Genomic DNA, 23,915 nt, shown 5'->3' with positions numbered 1-23,915 from the left:
GGGGAATGAGAACCACCAAGCGGAGAAAAATGTAAATCCAGAAAAACAGAATGGGTGATGCCAAAAGGCCCCATGCAAAGTTGTAGCCTCTTTAGAAAAAGATGCAAATGGGAAACCCACAGTATCAACAATGGTGAGGGGCCACCATTTTCAATTTATTATTGACATTGAAGCCTCAATCAGCATAATCAATGATAAAAATCCAAAATCATCCCCTAGATCATCAGGACAACCCAGAGTGTTAGCAACATTTGCAAGTAACCAGATCACAGCTGAGTTATCAAAATCAGTAGTGACAGAAATAGGGGACATAAAAAAACCACATGTATTTGCAATAGCAAATTTGAAAGAACCCTACAATTTACTGGGAGTAGATTTTCTGAGGAAACATGGATGCATTATAGATTTGACCAATCGCTTGCTATGCATAACTACAGTACAGGCATTAGACAATCAACCTGTTTTCATTTCCATTTGTGACATTGTTTCAACTAACAAAACCAGAAATGTATATCCTAGAAAACATTGCAAAAGGGAGAACTAATGTGCAGGCTTTAGTAACTAAGCATGTTGATGCTTTTGCTAAATGCAAGCATGAATGTCAAATGATGGATATAACTGTTAAAATTTCAGGAGAAAATTTTCCCCCACAGAAGCAATATCTTTTCTGGATCAGGCCAGACCTTACAGTGCTAAAACCATCGAATCTCTGTTTCAAGAAGGAATCATTCGTAAGTGTACTTCAGTATGCAATTCTCCAATTTGTCCAGCCCAAAAGCCAGATGGGTTATGGTGTCTCATTATTGATTATCGGAAATTGAATCAAGTGACTCCAGCTTGTCCAGCTGTTGTATCCAAAATGTCTAACCTAATTAGATCTTTGAATCCCAAAGCAAAATGGTCTTCTACCATTAATATTGACGATGTTTATTGGTCAGTACCTGTTTCTAAGGAAAGTCAACACCGTCTAGCTTTTACAGTAGAAAGGGTTCAATACACTTTTCAAATTTTACCTCAAGGACTTCATAATAGTTCAGCTATCTTCAATGGACATATAAAACAAATTCTGTCTGGGTTTTCCAAACCATCTGTTTTATTTCAGTATGTAAACAACATTTGTTTAGCTACAGAGACTCAAGAGGAACATCTGGAGTGCCTGTATGAACTTCCCCAAATCATCAAGGAAGCAGGACGAAGTGTAACACAACAAGGTATGACTAATGGTCTCAGAAGTTTCTTTTTTAGGCATCACATGGTCTCAGAAAGGTCGAACACCTGCCCAACAGAAGGTGAATGTGATTCCGGAATTGCCTATGCCCACTGATATAACTTCTTTATACTCTTTTTCAGGCTTAGCAGAATACCATCGGGACTTCATCCCTAACTTTGCTCACATTGCAGGTCCACCCTATATTCTCTTGAAAAAGGGAGTTGCTTGGGTCTGAACAACATGTAAATACATTCATCATGTTAAAGGAACCCATAATGCAGGCACCTGTGCTGATCACCCCAGATCCCAGCAAACCATAGCAACTAGAGGTATCTGTGAGCACAACTGCACTTGCAGCAGTAGCTTCTCAAGAGAAACATGGAAAAATCAAACCAGTGGCATATGCTTCTAGAAAAGTGAGTCCAGTGAAATTTAAATATTCCACTTGCAAGAAGTGCTTGTTAGCCACCAACTGGGCAATCAAACATTTTGCATTTTTGATTGGCTTAAATCCAATAGTCTTGTATTCTATGTTCTTGCTTTCTAATCAAGTCAAAGATGAACAAGTGTCTAATGCTGAACTGGCACACTGTTATTGCAGGGCAAAGATACAACAGTGACCCCAGTACAGATTCAATCTCCATTGCCAGAGGCTCTGTTATGTTCTGAAAACCCTCATGTGTGTCCAAATGTAGATCAAAAGAAACTCTTAAATCAATTCTTCACATTAATGCCATCCCATATAAAAATCACAGAATCTTACTGCTTTTTCATTGATGAATCCAGCTATCATAATCAAAGGAAAGTATGTGCAGGATTTGGAATTTATGGTATCCCTCCAAAATCAAATACCTACTCTCCCAATGTCCAGATTAAAGTAAATCCGAGGGAAACGGACATGATTTAGAAAGTATCACACAAGTGTGTTCCACATCCTGCTCAATATGTGAAACTTGCAGCAGTAGCATGTGTATTGGAAAAGTGCCAAAAACGATTTATCGCTACAGAGAGCCACCCCTTAATTATTTTTTCAGATTCAGCTTGGGTATGTAATCCACTTACAGTTTTTTTAGCAGTATGGGATGCTTATGAATTTACATCCTCAGATGGAGCTCAACTTAAATATGCGTCACTTTTACAATATATTGTCAAACTGGCTGTACAAGTATCCACTCTAGAACAGCAACACATAATTCAAAAGGTGCAAGCTCATAGTAACATAGGGCCATATGCTGAGGAAAATCATCATGCTGATTTGTTAACCAAAAAAAGAAGCCTGTAGTGAAATTCTATGGGAAAAACCCAGGCAAATAGATCCCGGGGGAAATTCAAATTTGACCCCAGTCGGAGCATCAAAAGAACAATTCAACACAGGGGTACCAGATCTAAAAGCTCTGCAGGCACAGAATCAGAAGATAGTAAAAATAATCAGACAATTGTCAAAAGCAGAGAACAAACAAAGAGCTTGAAGTTCTCTATCACAAGGTTCCCTATGTCAAAAGTACAAATCGGAGATGTATATAAATAAGGTATATTGATGTATCTCGAAGAGCATTTTCCAGTGTGGGTAGTCCCATCCTAGTTGTGTAGGAAAATGATCTACCTGGTCTATGACACACGATCAGGACAACATCAAGAGGTAAATAAAACCATGCAGCACCTCACCTCCATGGGTTGGTGGCCATGTATGAAAACAGATGTGCAACAGTATTGTGAAAATCGTTTGGCTTGTGAACAAAACAATCATATCCCCACAAAAAAGAATGCTCCCTTAACATCTCAAATGTATAAAAGTCCATGGCAAGCTTTGCAAATTAATTTTGTGGGACATTTATCAAAAACTCAAAGAGGAAACCAATACCTTTTGGTCATCATTGATCCATTCTCTAAATGGGTAGAAGCATTTCCTTTAAAAGCAAACACTGCTTTGGCAACAGCAAAAATCTTAATGAAACAAGTCTTTTCTTGCTGGAAACTACCTGCTAGGGTCGTGTCAGACAGAGGAGCACATTTTACTGGACAAATGTTCCAAAAATGCCTACAATTGTTGGAAGTGCAACAAAAATTGTATATTTCATACAGACCTCAATCATCAGGGATAGCAGAGTGAACAAATCGCACCATCAAACTCATGCTGCGAAAACTGGTAGATGCCAACGGACACAATAGGAACACCCTGATTCCACTCATTTTAATGGCACTCAGGGCGACTCCAGCTGCCTCCACAACTCATATGCTCATTGAGGTAATAACTGAACAAACGATGCCAATGCCTAAACATCTTTTGTGGCATACCAGTGGCACACAGCTAAAGAAAATCAAACTAAAAACCTATCTGCAAGCATTACAAAAAAACATTTACATCAGATCCACTTGCAGGTAGCTGTCAAACTGGAAAAATTCAGACAAAAGGCAAAACCTATTTTAATAAGAATCAAAGAGAAAATGCTTGGGAAATTGGAGACCAAGTTATGCTTTTATCTTTTATGCTATACCTGAACACAATTCATGTCATCAATGGACTGGGCCACATGTTATTGTGAATAGACTCAGTACTTCAAAAGAACATAAGAACGTGAGAGCGGCCATACTGGGTGAGACCAAAGGTCCATCTACCCCAGTATTCTGTCTTCTGACAGTGGCCAATGCCAGGTGCCCCAGAGAGAGTGAACAGAACAAGTAATCATCAAGAGATCCACCCTCTGTCACCCGTTCCCAGCTTCTGGCAAACAGAGGTTAGGGACACCATCCCTGTCCATTCTAGTTAACAGCTACTGATGGACCTAACCTCCATGAATTTATCTAGTTCTTTTTTGAACCATTCTAGTTTTGGCCTTCACAACATCCTCTGGCAAAGAGTTCTGCAGGTTGACTGCGCATTGTGTGAAGCAATCAAACAAGGTGCGTGGAAGCAGGGGTGAGAATGAGCAAGGAGGGTGTCACCTGCCCACAGCAGCTATACGCCAGCACCTTATACAAACACCAGAAGCAGTTGGACTGTTAGCACCGCAGGGGTGGAGCCAGGAGGGGCTGGGAATTGCTCTGCCTGAGGAGACACGCAGGAAGAGGAGACACACTGCTTCCAAGAGCTTCTGATTCCACAAGATCCTCCCAGGAAAGCTCCTGGCCTCCCGATACTCCCCTTCCCCACCCCCTCGCACTTGCTATCTCCCCAGCTTTACACTTCATGGCACTGTTGGGGTGTGGCGTACAGGTTCTCCATCATCAGCTTCTCCAGATCCAAGGGGAGTGAAACTCAGCTAGTGACTCAGGGTTTGCAGCGTCCCCTGCTAGGGTCCCCTAGTGCCTTGCCAGGGTCCCTTAGCGCCCTCCCATTACAGCAGCCCCCGCTGGGGTCCCTTAGCACCTTCCCGGGCTCACTGCTGAGCCCTCCTGTTACAGGCATTTTATACCTCTGAGTATAAAGTTAGAATCTTACAGGGAAACAAAAAAAGTTAATAAATTCTCATGCAAATCAGTTAAAACTGTGTTGGAAAAAAAATATTTTTTCACAGGCGCAGCAACCAGAAACAATAATTGTGCAAGAAAGCCAATACAATCATCCCAGTAACAGAAACTAGAAAAAATGCAAAGCACAATGACACTAATCCTATACTTCTGCTTGAATGCTGCCATCCAAACTGAATCACAACTGTTTCACCACAAGGAACACAAACCGTTAGTGTAAATCAAAATGTTGCATTGGGACTGGACTCAAATTTGCCTATCGAAGCTAAAGATTTGCAAACAACAGTAACTGGGGAACGAAAAAGAACGAAACCAGGCCAAGATCAATCTGAAATACCATGCCGATCAACTACAATTTTCTTTAAATGGAATTATCAACCAAACCAAGAACAGTTTATATATAAAACTCGAAATAAAACTTTGTTTACTGCATCGACTAATAGTACAATTGTAACAATGCATAAAGTACCAAATCATATGTCACATCTGTATAAACTGGAATTACATATGGTATTAAAAGAAGGGCAAAAACTGGTATTATGGAAACATTTCCCACTGATGGTTCAAAGATGTGGAGAAAGGTATGAACACTATTTTCCAAAAAAAATTAGGCAGCCAAATACTTCATCAAACCACTCATAACAAATTTTACCCACATGTTAAAGAAATAATAGGGAAACATATTGTTCTTGCATAGAATATAAAAGAAAATGAATACATGCCTTAGTAAATTGGAAACAAATCTCCCCCTTACTGGAGGAATCTAGAGCGGGAAAAATGTAAAACATATATTCCAGGAAAAATTCACTCTTTGCCAATCAGTAATGGAATTCCATATGAATCATGGAAAAACAGAACCAAATGTCAAAGCTTGGTAAAATGTGAAGCAATAATCACATACAATCTAAAGCATAAAAATAAGAAAGAATCTGAAGCCTGTACCCAAATTAAGATTTTGGATAAAATCGAAGTTATTATAACTCAAAGAACAGGTACAGATAATAATAGTAAAAAAACCCCACATAATGCACAGAATTCAGTGGAATGTCCAGAATTGCAGAAAGGCTCTGTTAGTGGTCTCACTGCCACACCTATGCCAGGGGTGTTAACCAATCAAATATAATTCATGCATATCCCTGTTGTGTTAAATTTATCTAAATTGGCAAATGAGCGAATTTTGTTATTGTAAAGACACCAAAGTGGCATCTTTTTTTCCAGTATTCCTTGTGGATAAGGTTACTGTTTATCAAATTGGGTACAGGACATTGATAATCTGGGTTTGGAATACACAGTAATCTGTATGCTCCTAAAGGAAAACAAAAAACAAGTACTTTGGAAATTCTAAATAATATTACAGGATTGTTTGGTACCGAAACGTCAATTTGGAATAAGGTGAATGTTAAAAATATCAAAAAGCATATCAATTATGTAATTCAGGAAGAAGCTAATCAAGTAATTAATCCAATGTTAAAAGGAATTTATGGCTTATCAACTAAGGAACTATTTACAGTATATAATGCGCATGAAATCACTAAACTGTTTAATAAAACAAAACAAAAAATCAATCAATTGGTAAACTATAATAATGATCAGAACAAAAATCATTATCTTGGGAAAAAAATTATTTATTCAGCATATAAAAATATGTAATCAACACTATTAAGAATAACTTACAGTTTGGTACTAAAAGGTACCAAAATTAATTAAAAACCAGCAAATTTTAAATTGGTATTGCCCACAATGTACTTAAAAGTGAGGAAAAAAAGTTAAATGCCAAATGAACTGTAAAAATAATATTATTCGGGGCAATAAAAAACTTGGGATTTGTGACACCACATCCAAATCATAATACATGTTATTTAAGGAAACCTTGTGACATGTCACAATCCTTATATGTTTCGTTCACTTTATCGCTACCCAGACAGGGCCGGCTCCAGGCACCAGCTTTCCAAGCAGGTGCTTGGGGCGGCATTCAGAATGGGGCGGCAGTCCTGTGTCCCACGGCTGCAATTCGGCAGCAGATCCGCTGCTCTTCTGGTCATCGTGGCAATTCGGAGACAGCTCCGCCGCTGCTGTGGAGGCAGCAATTCGGCGGCGACTGCTTGGGGCAGCAAAATTGGTAGAGCCGCCCCTGTACCCAGATACAGTGTTCAATCCAGCTAAAAATGTGTTTGACCAATTAGCTACTGTCCAGACCATAGGCCACCTAAAAACCAATATTTATAAAAAACAAATGCAAGTGTATCATGTAACAAGCTGATGGTGTATCATCATGATACCCAAACACGAAAAGTCCCGCAGATGGCTTGTTGCTCTTAAAAGGGGTGTCAATGTATCTGTAGGTGTAATGTGTTTAAGGTAATAACTCCACTGAGTGGTCAGCTGGAAAGGTACCAACAAGATTTACTGGCAGTGAATGCAACACAAATACGTCCAGTACAACTAAGCAAATGGAATCGCCTATGGAACAAATAGCATATGCAAAAGAAGGGCAGTATTGCATAGTAACTAAAGCATAAAAAAAATTCTATCATGATCAACGTAAATGAATGGTCACAAATCCAAACTTTTGTTTTAAACCACAAGTGCCTACAACAATTGGTCATACAACAATATCTCCAGTGCACACTTTAAAAAATAAAAATAAAACTGTTACTCTAAGTAACCCTAATTATCAGGATTTAACTAAACAAAGTACTCCGGTTTTTCATGCATATATACCACCACTAACCTTACAACTAAAACAATTGTTAAAAAAAAAAAAAAAAAAAGACTCACATTTAATTAAAATTAGTAACATGAATAAAGTAAATCAAGCAAGTGTTAAAATTTTAAATAGTGGCAGTTCACAAGATAGTACACCTAAAGAAATGAAAACTGAATGAAAAGGGTGAATTATTGGTCACAGTATCCTTACTATGTGTACCATCCTAGCCCTATGTCACATGGAAGGAAAACTTAAATCACTATGCACAAGAAGGGTTAACCCTTGCCGCATATAACTCAGCCTGTTTCCTTTCCCTTGTTGTCAACTGTCACAGCCCCAGCAGAAGCCAAAGCTAATATAAAAAAAAGTACACAAGGAAGTTAATACTTATAAAAAACGCAAAGTATAAGTCCACATCAAGTCCCAAAAGCTCCATATAATTGTAATTATGTACCACAATGCAGAGGAGCAATTGCTCCCCCCGTGCAAAAATCCCTTAAAAAAACCCCAAAAAACAATCCCTAATAATATAAAAGAATGGCATGCAAATAGAGTTAAGTTACATATAATCTTTAGGCATTGTCAAGGTTCCTTCCCCACTCTGAACTCTAGGGTACAGATGTGGGGACCTGCATGAAAACCCCCTAAGCTTATTTTTACCAGCTTAGGTTAAAACTTCCCCAAGGTACAAACTATTTTACCTTTTGCCCTTGGACTTTATCACGGTCACCACCAAGCATCTAACAAATATATAACAGGGAAAGAGCCCACTTGGAAACATCCCCCCCAAAATCCTCTCCAAACCCTACACCCCCTTTCCTGGGGAAGGCTTGATAAAAACCCTCACCAATTTGCATAGGTGAACACAGACCCAAACCCTTGGATCTTAAGAACAACGAAAAAGCAATCAGGTTCTTAAAAGAAGAATTTTAATTGAAGAAAAAAAGTAAAAGAATCACCTCTGTAAAATCAGGATGGTAAATACCTTACAGGGTAATCAGATTCAAAACATAGAGAATCCCTCTGGGCAAAACCTTAAGTTACAAAAAGACACAAAAACACGAATCTACATTCCATTCAGCACAGCTTATTTTATCAGCCATTTAAACAAAACAGAATCTAACGCATATCTAACTAGATTACTTACTAAGTTCTAAGACTCCATTCCTTTTCTGTTCCCGGCAAAAGCATCACACAGACAGAGAGAACCTTTGTTTCTCCCCCTTTCCAGCTTTGAAAGTATCTTGTCTCCTCATTGGTCATTTTGGTCAGGTGCGAGCGAGGTTGTCCTAGCTTCTTAACCCTTTACAGGTGAAAGGGTTTTTCCTCTGGCCAGGAGGGATTTTAAAGGTGTTTACCCTTCCCTTTATATTTATGACAGGCATAAATTTAAATTACATATAATACTTAAACATTACATCAATTAAATTTCTTATGTGCTATTGTATTAATCATTACTGTCATATGTATGTAAAAGGGCTCTTATCTAATCGTTGCTTAACAACAAGATAACACACCCTGTCAAGGTGGGGAATGTGGCCAATGATTTTAGTTTAGTATCCATTTATCATGTGATGTTATGATTAATCAATATGTTATATGACATATAAACACTATGTTAATTAGAGTAATTTGTAGGATTATAAAAGTATAAGATTGATCAGTATTTAAAAGGAACTATGTGGTAGACATAAGTAAGGCAAGCTGAAACGCAAAAACCCATAGGCCGAGGCCTACAAGACCTTAGCTTAGCTATTTTGGGCTTTAGAGACAAAAAATAATGGCACAAGTCAATGATCGAGAAATAACCCAAAAGATAATGGAAAAGAGGTACCAACTGGTAATATTGCAAAAGTATAGCTGGAAAGATTAAATTAAATTATAAAATATAAAATAAAATAAAATAAAATATTGTCTCTAACACATACAATAACCACAGAATAAAGGTGGTACATCAATGTTAACAAAAACCTACCCAGCCTATAGAATTCGGGGTCCCTTGTGTTTTCAGGGGACACAAACCAATAAGAAAAAGAGGGTTGACACTTTTATGTACATGCGGAGAATGTAGGTATAGACAAACTCACAGTATAAAAAAGGTTGCTCAAAACAGAAAAATTGAGCTTCCTAGGGAAAACTCCAGCAGGAACCACTCCCATGTTAAGGGTCAATCCATAAAAGGGCCATCTAGAAAAATGGAAGTATGTCTGTAGTTATATTTATCTTTTGAAATTGTATATGCTGTAACATTTATAGCTTTGTCAGTAATTTTAATAAAATTTCACTGACAGATAAATGCTCTTGTAGTTGTATGTGTTGTTTTCCTATGGTTTCATGTGTTCCTCTGAACTCTAAATATAAAACAGAGGTAACTCTGTTGAACTTAAAACTATAGCCACCAGAGTCAAACCCACTGAAGTATAATTAACCTTAAATAAAGTAAAAGACTACAGTCATAACATTTTATTAACTATTAGAATAATTTACCAACAGCTGTGATGGGTTTGCCATCACGGGCAATTTTAAAATCAAGATTGGTTTAGCTTACGCTCTAGTCCAGATGGAATTACTTCGGGGAAGTTCTCTGGCCTGTGTAATACAGGAGGTTAGACTAGATGATCACAATGGTCCTATCTGGCCTTGGAATCTAGAACTCTATGCTGGCCGTCCGGAAACACCATTATGCAGCTAGAGCTCCCCTGTGTCCAAAGGGTCATGACAGAGTTGTGTAAGGCTTACCATGCCAGCCAGAGATTCTGCTGAACAAGGGAAAAATCCCAGCTGCCTTGTTATGGTAGCGTTAGATCTCCCATGCTGCAGAGCAGCGTAAGGGGAATTGTTCAGAACTGAGGATCTGGCTTACAGTCTTCAGTGATGGCTCTGGCAGCAGCATTTCAGTTCAGTAAACATCCTCTCTTTTCTACCTCAGGGAGAGGAGAAGAGGGAAAGATCCATAGGGAGCCTAAGATGGATTTTAATAAATATATGGGTGGGATTCTATGTGACTACAGGGAACTTGGTCAAGGACTGGAAGGGACCTGTTGGCTTACATGTCCTATGTGATAGTCTGCATCCTTCAGTGCTAGGTATTTCTTAGCAGGGCTCAGATCCAGAAAGGTTTTGCTGCAGTGTGATAGACACAGTCCTGACATTAGTAGTGCCCAATTGACAGGGCCGGCTCTACCATTTTTGCCACTACAAGCAGTGAAAAAACCTGTTGCTGCCAAATTGCTGCCGCGGCTGGCGGAACAGAAGCTGCCGCCACGGAAACTCTGCCGCCCCTTTCTGACTGCTTGGAATGCTGGTGCCTGGAGCCGGCCCTGCCAATGGAAACAACAATAGTTTGGAGAAGGCCATGTGACGGAAGTAGCGTAACTGGAGAGGGGAAAAAATCAGTGCTCCAAAATCCCCAATGGACTGTTGCTGTGTTTGTATCAGTCACACATTCACTTTAAATATTTCCAAATTCCTCTGATATAGTTCAGATTTTTTTTTTTAACCTTTTTCTTTTGTTGGGAAAAGACAAATATGACAGCATTTCTGTAGTTGGTGAGACACTTTCATTTTACACCTCAATTTGCTATTTTGGATTACCTTACAGTAAATAAAAGGTATTTGTCATATCATAAGAAATTTTGCAGGTGACTTTTCTCATTCTTGGATAGCTCAAAGAAAGAATATTTCTTAATTCCACCACCCAAAAAGATTCCAGCAGGTAGCCCAGCTGCATGCCAGTTACAGGCTTTGGCTCGGATCACAGATATTTAAATTCTACATCCTACATTCAAGATATATACATGGTAATCTGAATCTTATATTGCCATCTCTTGTGCAATTACAATCACAAATTATCATCAATTGCCACTGAATTTTTATTTTCATTAATAAAATTTTCAGTGTAAACTATATTAATGCAATATTATGATTGCATTATGATTAAATGTATAGAAGTCACAAAATTCATAGTTATGGCTTTCACAGCATCCTTGACGTGGACATATTGCAGATATATTTCTAATTTTGGAGTTAACCTGCGCAGGAGGCAGAGAGTCCTTTTCCATTAGCTCTCCTCCAACCGCATCTTCCCTGAACAGTTCCATAACTTCCAATTATAGCAAAACATTTTTGTCTTTTAGAGCTTCATGAGGCTAACCTTTACTCTGAATAGATAAGCACTCAGTGCCAGCAATCTCACAAATTACTGCTCCATTTCCAATCTCTCTTTCTTAAGCAAGTTAATTGAGAAGTTAACTAAAAATAGGCTGTAACTAGCCTCTCTGTTGCCAACATCCATCCCAATAAGGCTTCATGCCAGGACATGGTGGAGAGAGAGCCCTTGTCACTCTGGTGAATGACTTCCTCATGCCCATAGTTTGGGGTGGGGTGGGGGGGGGGAAGCAGGAGAGGAAGCACATAGCTACTCAATGTTTTGGAGTCACCATGCATGTGAAATGGTCGACAACCTAATTCTGCCATTCTATCTACAAGGCTGAAATTTCTCAGGTCTTTCTGAGGACAACTGTTCCTCACTCTCCAGGACTCTCACATGCAAAATCCTTCAAGGCTCCATGCTTTCCCTCATCCTATTTAGTAGCTATAAAGATATATTCACTGAGCTGTCCGCTTAGTTCATTGACTCGTAAGCTTTTGTCCTGAGAAAATCCTATAAAATCAAAGTCCATCTTTGGCAATTTGTGTTACTTTATGTTTATCCAAGTTAAAGATCATCTGCCATACACTTAACCAGTTCCCCAATGTGTTCAAATCTATCTGGAGCTCCTCATAATTCTTCATAGCTTTTACTAAATTAAATAACCTAGAGTCTCCAGCAACCCTCATCAACCTGCTGTCCATGTCCTCCTCCAAATTATTAGTACATTAAATAATACTGATATCAGTACAGACCCCTTGAAGTGTTCTACTATTCATTTCTCTGCAGCCTGAGGGGCATCCATTCACTATCCCTGGATTTTGTCCCTAACCACATAGTTCTTTATTCTCCTTACACGTAAAAAACCACAGACTATGCCTACATACCTGATTTAGGTGCTGAGCCAGCAAAGCACTTTGGCACGTTCTTAACTTTAAGAACCTGAGATGTCCCCATTGACTAGAATGCAATTACTTGGGATCTTAATATTAAGCCTGTGATTAAATGTTTTGTTGGGTTGGGCCTTAAAGCACATACAAATCCTGGTCACATGTTTAAATTCTGTAATATTAATAACACTTTGCATTTTGATAGCATATTTCACCCACAAATCTCAATGTGCTTTAAAGAACCTACTAAATTAAGCTTCCCTTTATCTGCATTTTAACAGACAGAAATTGATGTGAGGCCAAAAGTCAAAAGCAAGTCAGTTGCACAACTAGGAACTGACCTTTGAACTCCTGCCCTTTAGTCTCATGGTCTTTCAGGGAGGACACTGAAGGGACATGCTTTCCACACACACACACACACGGACAGACACGGACAGACACACACTGTCACTAATTTAGAGATTGCCTTTGAAAGTTTGAGCTGGCCAAGCATTGTAGGTGACAGATTTGTACTGTCCATGTAAAGTAATCCCTCTCCTATTCATTATACTTCTTAGACTTACTCTAATGAACTACATCCTACCACCAGAAGCTGAAGACACAGATTTAAACTGGGTTTTCAAAGTGGAGGTCAGTTATGGCATTTAATTAAGGTGATCTAAAGAAAAAGAGGAGATGGGTAAGGGTGCAGGAGCTAAAAGGATATTTTGTGCCAAACACAAAGCTGCCAAAGAGAAGAGGATGGAGAGAAGTCAGCAGATAGGGAGAATCAGGCACAAGAGAGGCATGCATTACAAAAGAGGCAGAGATGCAGCTGTCAGCTTTTACAGATTTGATTAGTGAACCATGTCTCATTTTATTGTAACCTCACTGATTATTTTGCATATTATTCTTAGGGTTTTTGGCTTTAGGTGGAGACTAATCAAACTACAGAAAGCCCCTCTTCAGCAAAAATTGGAGAAGAGACTTTTTTAAAGATACTCATCACTTCAAATTGGTAGTGTATGTTACACGTATATTTGTTCCACAGGCACAACCGCTGGGAGAGGTTAAGGTGGACATTTCCCCTAGAAGTTTCAGGTGCGGGAGGGGGAGCTGCAATGTTTTTCCCCCCTGCAAATTTGCATTGGTGACAGCGGGGAGGCAAGAAAGGGAAAGGGAGACCATTTCTAACTTCCCGAATGCCGCTGTGTGCAGCAGCAGCTGTCTCAGCACTACTTGACAGTTGAGGAGTAGAGATGAAAGGCTCAGTTCCCTAACATATAGACAATATCACTTCAGACAGCAGGAGGAGCCAGAGAGAAAAGACCTGCTTGCCTCCTCCAGTCCTCTCCCCAAAGGACTGTAGCACATGGCATGGGACAGGGACAAGCACCCCCTTCCCTGTTCAAGAAGAAAGGTCTGGCTGGGAGGGAGACAGAGATGGCCTGCTGGGGAGACTGAACAGAGACCGAAGGGGAATACACAGTGCTGTGGGTGATGTGACACAGAAAGATGCTTGGACACTACAGGGAGGACACTGCGGGGATGTGCTTTACACAGACACACATATGGATAGACACGGCCATACACACAAAACTGCACATATAGCCTTTTAGATACACATAAAGGTGGAACAACATGGTGCTGCTGGGGGACTTTTGGGAGGATGGGAACTAAGCTCATCTGTGGAGCCAGATCCTTGCCCCGCACAACTTGGAGACGAAAAAAATGACTCAACGTTGTCTTCCCCCCAGAATTTATTTTTTTGTGGTTGCATTGACGATTCCCTTAAAAAAAACTTTGTTAAAGTTTTTTAAGGTGGAAAGGGTGCAAAAGGGTGTTAATCCTGACTACAAAACAACACCCAGCCACATATATTTACATTTCTGTCACACACTCCAATTGTAAGACAACTCCTCAAATAATGCCTCCCCTCCTCAGGTCTAATGCCTTCAACCACTGCTCTCTGCACACTGCCTTCCAGCTCCAGTTGCCCACAATAGCACAGTCCCTCACACAAAACAGCAGTTCAGATGGTGCATCCTGGGAGATTAAACTTTAAACTAGGGCTGTCAAACGATTAAAAAATAATCACAATTAATCGTGAGATTAAAAAAAAAGTTGTGATTAATCAGAGTTTTAATTGTACAGTTAATAATAATAGAATAGCAATTTAAATTCAGTATGGAAGCATGTCCTCTGGAATGGAGGTCAAAACACGAAGGGGCATATGAACATTTAGCATATCTGGCATGTACCTTTCAACGCCTCCTCTCACCTTCAGGTGACATTGCAAATAAGAAGCAGGCAGCATTATCTCCTGTAAATGTAAACAAACTTGTTTGTCTTAGTGATTGGCTGAACAAGAAGTAGGACTAGTGGACTTGTAGGCTCTAAAGTTTTACATTGTTTTGTTTTTGAGTGAAGTTGTGTAAAAAAATATAATTCTACATTTGTAAGTTGCACTTTTACAAGAAAGAGATTGCACTTCAGTACTTGTCTGAGGTGAATTGAAAAATACTATTTCATTTTTTTTACAGTGCAAATATTTGTAATCAAAATAATATAAATACTTTGTATTCTGTGTTGTAATTGAAACCAATACATTTGAAAATGTAGAAAAACATCCAAAAATACTTAATAAAATACCAATTTTAATTTATTAACAGCTAGTAAAACTGCAATTAATGGAGATCTTTTAAAAATCTAGTTAACTTGTTTTGTGTTAATTGCTTGAGTTAACTGCAACCAATTGACAGTTCTACTTTAAACAATTAAATTTGCCTGCCTGTGAATTTTGCACTAATGGGGAGAGCCAGGGGCTAAGGGGATTGGATTTAGAATGGTCTCCTCTCCCCGTGGTGCATTTGAGTTCAGATCAGAGATGCTCTCTCCTCCCATATTCTCTTCTTCTTCCCCAGAGGAGTCCCCGAGCTCTGGATCTCTCCTCCATGCCTCTGCTCATGTCACCCAGGCCATGTATAGTGTATTTATAATGTATACATTTTTACTGTGAACATATATTACCAGGTATAATTGCACCACAGCAATAGTTACTTGTATCAGCTCTATATCTTTGTAATTCCCTCTCACAACTTTCCTAAAATATTAAAAGGCACCAATTTGGAGCAAGGCCACCAAAACAAAACAAAATTGTAATTTGCAGGGCAAACCTCTTTCAGAGAAAAAAAATCAGCATTAGAAGAATATCATCATAATTGAAAGGCTCCTCATATACCAAGCCCTCAGATTTCCAGAATGCCTCTACAACAACTTTTGCCCAAATTGAAACAAACTGTCCAAAATAAGGACAGAATTTAGGTAAGATGCGTAATGTACGTCAGATGGATTTATTTCATATTGACGAAATTAGATGGGTGTATTAAGTTTGGGTTTATAAGAGAAGCTTGCTTCAAACTTTAACTCTGGAGTTATAACCTGTCTTCCCATAAATATACGTGTATATATGTAGACAAAGAGAATATATAATTTATTTCATACAATAAGGAGCCACACGTTTCCTAGAGTCATCAGTAAATCTTACTTGATTCAGCTCAGAATTTTATAGCAGGGCACTGTGTACAGGACTGAGCGATAAGTCAGCAACAGCAGCTGTCCTCAATGCCTCCTCTCATTACATAGTGCAGGCTGATAGAATGCCAGTGGGTGAACGCTGTGGGAGTAGGGAGCAATTTAGGACAGCTGGCCCACTACTGAAGTCTGAGCTGTATGCATGCGAGAGATTAGGACCTACTGCATTAGAAGCCTCTGTGCTCAGTGGGGATTAAATCAGCTTGCAAATGGGAACATACACTAACAGAATCTGAATTATGTTTGGATCATTTGGTACCTATGAGTGAGCCTAAGGAGTCCAGGAGTGATGGGAATGGATAGTCAGGCTAGGGGCACCAAGTCAGCTCAGTTTCACTTCTAAACTGGAGGGGAGAAGGCAGGGCACAGGTTACTTTAATCTGAGCCTTGTACTTCCTTCAGGTTATACTGGCTCATTGATTTCTATGACAGGATGTGGCAGTTTTCAAAATGCAAACTGAAGCAGCATGGCAGATACTAAGGGCTTAGTCCTCAACTGAGCCAAGCTTACATACAATGCAGCTGGGAAAAAGTTCTCTCTAAGACACCTCTCTTTCCTCTGATCCTGAGCTGACCACCTCTATCTACTAAATTACATTGGCTGGAGCAGCCCCTTAGAGATTTCTGTTTTGGCCAAAGATCTAGCGGAGCCTCACGCGCCCCACCCACTCCTAGTCCTAAATTTTCCTTGTTACATGCTTAAATGCCATAGTGATTAGAGCAATAGACAAATCTAGATAGATGCACATCATACTCACTCTTGTCAGTAGAATTTTCTTGCTAAGGAATGACTTTAACAGTCCCCACAAGGTATGTATGTAATGTTCTACTTTAGGGTGCACACCAAGACAATCGAGCTAATAAAACTGGAAGTCAATCTTCTTTGCAGTAAAGGTTTTCTTTGTAGGCGGGGCACTGAGCATAGGCACATTCTCCTCATTTATAAACAATTCCAGAGTCATGAAAGATAGTAATAATTTCCAACATACATCCTTGCTAACCTAAGCCATTCTTTTTCAAAAATACTTGTTACAAAAATTTCATTTTAAAAGTGACTTACAAATGAGACTGGGGCTCAGATCCTCAAAAGATATTTAGCTTGTATTGATTTCAACGGCAATCAGGTGCCTAAATACCACTGAGAATCTGGGCCTTAGACACTTGAAAAGGCTTCCTGAAAAAACAGTTTCCAACATGCAAAATGAACACAAACTTTTACCATTCAGTGGGGTCTTTGTCTCATCCAGGTCCTTCCATTTCTCAGGGTGGTTATTCTGGACCACTCACTAAAGGGTATAGATACTTCACCAACATCAAGGTTTAAGGTTATTTTATGCAGTGTTATGTAAATAGATTCTGTTCAAGCTCACACACACTTAAATATGGTGAATAAAAACACTGACCGGGCAATATCCATTCATATTTCCAAACAGTATCCAATACATGTCCAAAAGGAAGACTCCTTGGCAACTAAGCATTCTCCCAATATTATTGTTTCAGTATTCTTGTATGTGTCCTCAGCTAAAGGGGATGATTTTTTAAGGACCTCTCTCTCCCTATCCAACTCAGCATCCCAAATGTATGTGGTAGGTCTCACTTTAGAAAACACAGTGTAATATTGTTCATTAGGATGGGGAGGTTGCTTACTGTAACTGGAGGTTCTTCGAGATGTATGGTCCCTATTTGGATTCCAAAGGCGGTGTGCATGCGCCGAAACTGTTTGTAGTAGTATCCATTGACTCTCACGTGTTTCGGCCGTGTGGTGCGTCTAAGGCTTTAAGAGGGGATGGAGGGAGGGTATTGGAATCCAAATAAGGACCACACATTTCAAAGAACCTCCAGTTACAGTAAGCAACCTCCCCTTCTTCTTCTTTTTCGAGTGATGGTCCCTATATGGATTCCAGACATGGGAGACTAGAGAGCAGTGTTCAGCACGGAGGTGGGTGCGAAGACACGCAAGAAGTCACAGTCTGTAGAATGGCATGGCCAACTGCCACATCCACTGCTGGGGCGATGGCATCATGAGTGGAAAAGATGTGGACAGAAGACCACATGGTCACCTTACAAATATCTTGCCATGGTACATCTGCGAGGAAGGCATTAAAAAAATGGAAACATCTATAGCTCTTAGGGTTTTGTAAAAAGTGCTTATTTACAGTTTGCATTTCAGTCAACTTGGGACAATGAAAATATATTATTCAATTTCATTATCTGTCTCTCATTCATTAGCATAAAGCTGCAAACACTAAAAGGAGATGTTAAATCCCAAGAAAATACTGTCTTTCAAAAACAAGGCACCAAGACCTAAATTACGGATTTAAACTTGTGTTATATTTTCATGTGAGAAAAAGGTCAACAGTAACTATATGCATTTTTGGAGGAAAGATTTCAATATATTTAAATCATGAAGGCTGTTGGCTTTGAATGGAAGGATTCAAAAAGCCAAAGCTTTCCAACCATTCAGTAAACTATCCATTCTCCCAAACTTCGGAAATTTGATCCCCTCCCCTTTCAATAAAATGAAGACTATCACACTCCCCCTACATTAGAAATGTACATTGGTATACCGACCTAACCGTTGACCTAGCTACTACCTCTCAGGGAAGTGGATTACCTACGTAGGATGGGAGAACCTCTCCTGTCGGTGTAGATAACATCTATACTAAAGCACTACAGCAGGACTGCTTCAGCATTTTAAATGCAGACATACCCTAAGTTTATAGACCTTTAACTCTTCTCCCCTCCCACTCCTTACCTTGTTAGTCCCTCAAACCCCAAGGGAGGCATGCCCCAACCTTTGGGAAATGAGGATGCAGTAAAGCAGTCATTCAAATGTTTGCTATTTGTACTAAACTATCTCTGTTCCCTTCCAGTGGCAATCCCCTTCACAACTCTCCCCACCATTTTAGGAGCAAATCTACACCCATACTCTCTGGGTCTAGCAGGGCTCTGGACACAGCATAACAATTACAAATTGCTTCACATGCACTGGGGAGCCAAGTCTCCTGGAGACCATGCAGAAGGGTCTGCACATGTATCACAGCTCAACATAGACTGTGTGCATATCAGCGTGTGGGGTGGGCATGCGGAAATAGCCAGTGGGCCTGCAAATACATTCAAAAGTATCTTCTCATTCCTTTATTCCTTCTAAATCTTCTCCAGTTGCTGTACGCATTCAGTCAGGCTCTGTACTCTTATTGTTACTGAGATAGTTCCTGACTCCATATTGTCGCCCAGTGGGCCAGTTTACCTCTATTATATTCTCTGATTTTCATTATACTCTGCTTTATTGTATTCAGCAGTAATGCAAGGAACCTAGAGGCTTGTAAACTGTAAGACGCTGGCTTTAGCAGTTAGCATAAGGCTTGAAGCCTACAAACTTTGGCATAGATAAACTTAGGAAACCCATAAATTTTGGAGAACAGGAAGTAGAATGTAATGGGGAATTTTGTCTATAATGACATCAGCCAACTATAGAAATACGAGCTAACACCAGCTTCTGGAAAGTTTTGGACAGAACATCCGACTGCAAGAGTGCCAGGGCAACAAATTAACATATATGATAATGACATGAAATCAAATATATTAACCTATTAAAAAAAGGACACCTTAACATTGGTAAGGGGAGGAAATACAAATAAGGAAGAGGGGGAAAACCCCTAATGAATAGACATGGTGACAGCATAACATATTATAAAAGGAGAGGGAGGTGCAGACCTTGGGAGGGGCCAGAATGGTGACCACTGGTGAAGATGAGGAAGGTGATGGTGATGAGGAAGATGATGGCTAACATTTCAGGTTGTTCTGCAAGGGATGGTGAGAGTATGGATGTTCAGATGTACTTGCTGTATTATCTCTATCTATCTTATTGAGTTAGAGTGTTTGTGACTCTGCTAAATGTATTAATAAATTTGTAAATATAAGCATTCCTATAGTGTGAATGTTGCACCTGTGCACATCAGTTCCCAACTATATAATAATTTTAATAATACTGGGCCTGATCTTGGGACAAGAACCTGTCAACCCTCAAAGTGATAACTGTAAATTCTTATTCATAATCTATAGACCAGGCTACAATATTCAACTACCTATTTTAGAAAAAAAAATTAATTTCCCCCCACTTCAGTTGCTTCATTAATTATGTACAAGTACTGCATCCTCCTGCTCCATTTTTTTTTTTTTTTTTTTTTTTTTTTAAAAAGAACCAAGATAGATTGTCAGACACTCAAATATTTATAGAAAATAGGTTGGAAAGCAGAGATGACCCTCAGCTGAGCTGGTCACATGTTGCTCGAAGGCCTTGTACTATTCATCCCTGATTAAACATATGCATGTTAGTTTATGAAACTGTATCACCCATATATTTAACTCTGCACCATTCACCCCTCCACTAGCAGATAGAAAAAAAATGCACAGGTTCTTTTTAAATTTTCTGGTAAAAGTGATGGATGGAGACACACACGTTTCACAAGTAATTCATTTGCTGGTTTGGCTGAGAGTTCAGAAAACAAACGTAGCAGCTCACAAAAAGCCTACAGTACCAAAACTAGATATTGTGATGTGCAATAGTGGAAACCTGGGAAGGGAGATTCATTTTAATGAAGATGATGGGGGTGGGGTTCTCCTCATACATCATGTTGGCAGTGTGTGTGCGTTCACACAGAAGTTTTGCTTCTAATTGTATTGCTTTATATTTGATTCTCATTTTACTATAAAGATATTAAGAAAACTTGAATGTTTTAAGCTTCATTAGTATGAATGATTCTCTTGTCTATATTTTGTGAGGAACTCTTGTTGGCAATTTCACAACTGAATATCTTTCCTTTGCCAGCAAAGAATATGAAGGATGGTCCTATGGCTACTGCTTTGTTTGTAAATCTACTAAGAAAGAAGCGTGTGTTTCACTGAATCACTTGCCAAGTTGGCAGATGCTGATGCTGAATCAGCGGAAAACCTTTTACTCCCTAGGAGCTTATGAAGGATGCACGTTTGGAAGTTACCCCAGAAAATCCACTCAAGCACTGTCTCACTACGTGTTTGATGTTTTGCAGACCCAGTTCCTATGGGTGGAAAACAACCTTCACCTTTACTCGATGTTACTTTATCATGGGCAATTACTGTCTCTTAAAATAAAGATGAAAGTTTTTTTATTGCCTATGATGACATACTAGGAACAGTAACAGAAGGCAGCAATGAAAAGAGCACAGCTAGCACATGGTCTTATGCTGCTCTCAAAGCCCCCGTTCAGCAAAGCACTTAAGTCTGTATTTAACTCCCATGGAAGTCAATGGGACTACTCATATGTTTAACTTTAGGCACATGCTTAAGTATCTTGCTGAATTAGGGCCCACACCAACATCTCTGCATAGAAGCACAGGCAGTTTGGTTCCGAACCTCTCCACTGTACACTTTATATGTAAGCGTTAGGGAAAGTGAATGTGAAGTGGGCCTGAAGATAATTACTTAAAATCACTAGAAGTTTGATGGTTGAATCAATGAACATATTAAAAATTTCTACTTTTTCTATCCAAAACATTAAAAACAAGTATAAAAACATTTTTACTAAATGAGTCATGAAAGAAAAGCACTTGTCACTTGACATGAATAACTACAAAGTATTGATACTAATAAGAATTCAGTACCCATTAATATTTAACACTATATACCATTCATTAAATTTGTTGACTGAAATATTCAGTGAAAAATATGCGGAACAGGTCACATTACACAGCCAGCTATTAATAAGGTCCAACCTATTTTGGCTCTGTCACAATCTCCAGTCAGTGCCCAAAACATATTGAGGGTAAAGATCACTTTTCAGTCTCAGTCTCAGCTTCACTGTCTTCACTATCACTATCTCTTCCTGGATGCTCTGGCATTTTCCGATGCTCTCCCTCTTCCTTCACCATCTCTCCCTCTTCCTTCACCATCTCTTCACTCTCCACTGGTGTGCTCTTGGTTTCAACTTCCACTTCTGCTTCCTGAGTTTGAACTGTTTCACTTTCTTCAACCAGGGCGGGTGGGGGCAATAAATCCTGCTAATATAAGAGGAGGATTATTCAAAAACACAACTTCAGGTTTTATGATGACTTGTATACCAATTTCTGTTTTAGCTCTAATTGCTCACTTTAGATCTAAGACCTAAATACCTTTAATCATTTGTGCATAAAATCAGAAACACTAACCACCAAAGTCATAAATGTCTTTCTCCCTTACATTCACAAGTATTTACTGTTTCTGAACGTTAGGGAACAATTAATGAAACCCCTATAGAGATATGAATGAAAATGAATTTAGCATATACTCATGTCTTACCAGTTCATGCTTTCCAGATTAACTAAATCTTATAAAAGAAGGGGGGAAATTCACCCCTAGTAAATTGGGGGTAGTGGAATTCACTCATACACCCAGGTAAGGATAAAAGGGGTAAAAAACCAAAGGTGATGTCATGGAGGGGTCTACTATAGACAACCTAAGTAGGAAGAAAAGGTGGATTACAGATGTTTTAAACTAACAAAATCATCCAAAACACAGGACTTGGTGGTGATGGGGGACTTCAACTACCCAGACATCTGTTGGGGAAACAATAAAGCAGAGCACAGATTATCCAGCAAGTTCTTGGAATATACTGGAAACAACTTTTTATTACAGAAGGTGGAGAAAGTGACTAGGGGAGAAGCTATTCTGGATTTGATTCTGACAAACAGGGAGGAACCGAGAATCTGAAGGTGAAAGGCAGCTCGGGTGAAAGCAATCATGTAATGACAGAGTTCATGATTCTAAGGAATGGTTGGAGGGAAAACAGTAGAATACAGAAATTGGACTTCAAGAAGGCAAATGTCAAACTCAGTGAATTGGTAGGTAAGATCCCATGGGAAGCAAGTCTAAGGGAAAGAACGGTTCAAGAGAGTTAACAGTTTTTTAGAGACATTATTAAGGGCACAAGAGTAAACTATACCAATGCATAGGAAAGATAGGAACTATGGTAGGAAGCCACCCTGGCTTAAACAGGAGATCTTAAGTGACTTGAAACTCAAAAGGGTCCTCTGCAAGAAGTAGAAACTAGGTCCAGTTACAAAGGATGAATATAAAAAAACAACACAAGCATGTAGGGACAAAATTAGGAAGGCCAAGGCACAAAAATAGGTTAAACTAGCTAAGAATATAAAGGGTAACAAGAAAGCATTTTACAAATATATGAGAAGCAAGAGGATGCCCAGGGACAGGGTTAGGCCCATTACTAAATGAGAAAGGAAAGACAATGACAGAAAATGTAGTGATGGCCAAAGTCTTAAATGTATTTTTTTGCTTCAGTTTTCACCAAAAAAGTTAGCATTAATTGGACGACTAACATAGTGAACGTCATTGTAAATGGGGTAGGATCTAAGGCTAAAATAGGAAAGAACAAGTTAAGAATTACTTAGATGTCTTCTAGTCAGCAGGGCCTGATGAAATATATCCTAGAATACTTAAGGAACAGGCTGAGATTTCTGAGCCACTAAGTGACTATCTTTGAGAACTCGTAGAGGATGACAGGTTTCAGGTAGAGGTAGAGCATGAGAGATACACCAGAGGACTGGAAAAGAGCCAATATAGTACCTGTCTATAAACAGGAGAATAAGTATTCCTGAGGGAATTGGGCACCAAACACAAACATTCTGTGCAAAATATTTTAAAATGCTGCATATTTTATTTGTCAATAAATAAATGTGGAGGCTCCAGCATAGCAGTGGGGAGCACAGCACGCTGGCTGCACGGCGGTAGGAGATCACCCTGCAGCCTCCGCCAACTCCTCCCCCATCCTCGGGACATGGACTCCGCGGTGAACCTGCACCCGACCCTGACACAGCGCAAGGGCCTGGCCTGCCCCAGAAACACCCTAGGGACCTGGCGCTTCTGCACCAGGAGCACCAAGAT

The 23,915-nt window shown here is 39.4% G+C and overlaps 1 protein-coding gene across 3 annotated transcripts in view; it reads right to left on the bottom strand.

Annotated features, from left to right (window-relative positions):
- Positions 1-20,457: 20,457 nt before the first annotated feature.
- The window catches only part of AQR (aquarius intron-binding spliceosomal factor), a 108,121-nt gene continuing 104,663 nt past the window's right edge, over positions 20,458-23,915 (bottom strand). For 2 of the 3 annotated variants that reach the window (XM_007069393.4, XM_037900523.2), the window contains one exon: positions 20,458-22,036. In XM_007069393.4, the coding sequence (XP_007069455.2) occupies positions 21,809-22,036 (228 nt within the window). In that variant the 3' untranslated portion in view covers positions 20,458-21,808. The remainder of the gene's footprint in view (positions 22,037-23,915) is intronic. The other variant, XM_027831515.3, reaches the window with a different exon arrangement.

The sequence above is a fragment of the Chelonia mydas genome, chromosome 6 (genome assembly GCF_015237465.2).
Source record: "Chelonia mydas isolate rCheMyd1 chromosome 6, rCheMyd1.pri.v2, whole genome shotgun sequence".
In the NCBI taxonomy this organism is placed as follows: Eukaryota; Metazoa; Chordata; order Testudines; family Cheloniidae; genus Chelonia; species Chelonia mydas.
The sequence above is the reverse complement of the archived record's forward strand: the minus strand, read 5'-3'. Positions and strand labels throughout refer to the sequence as shown.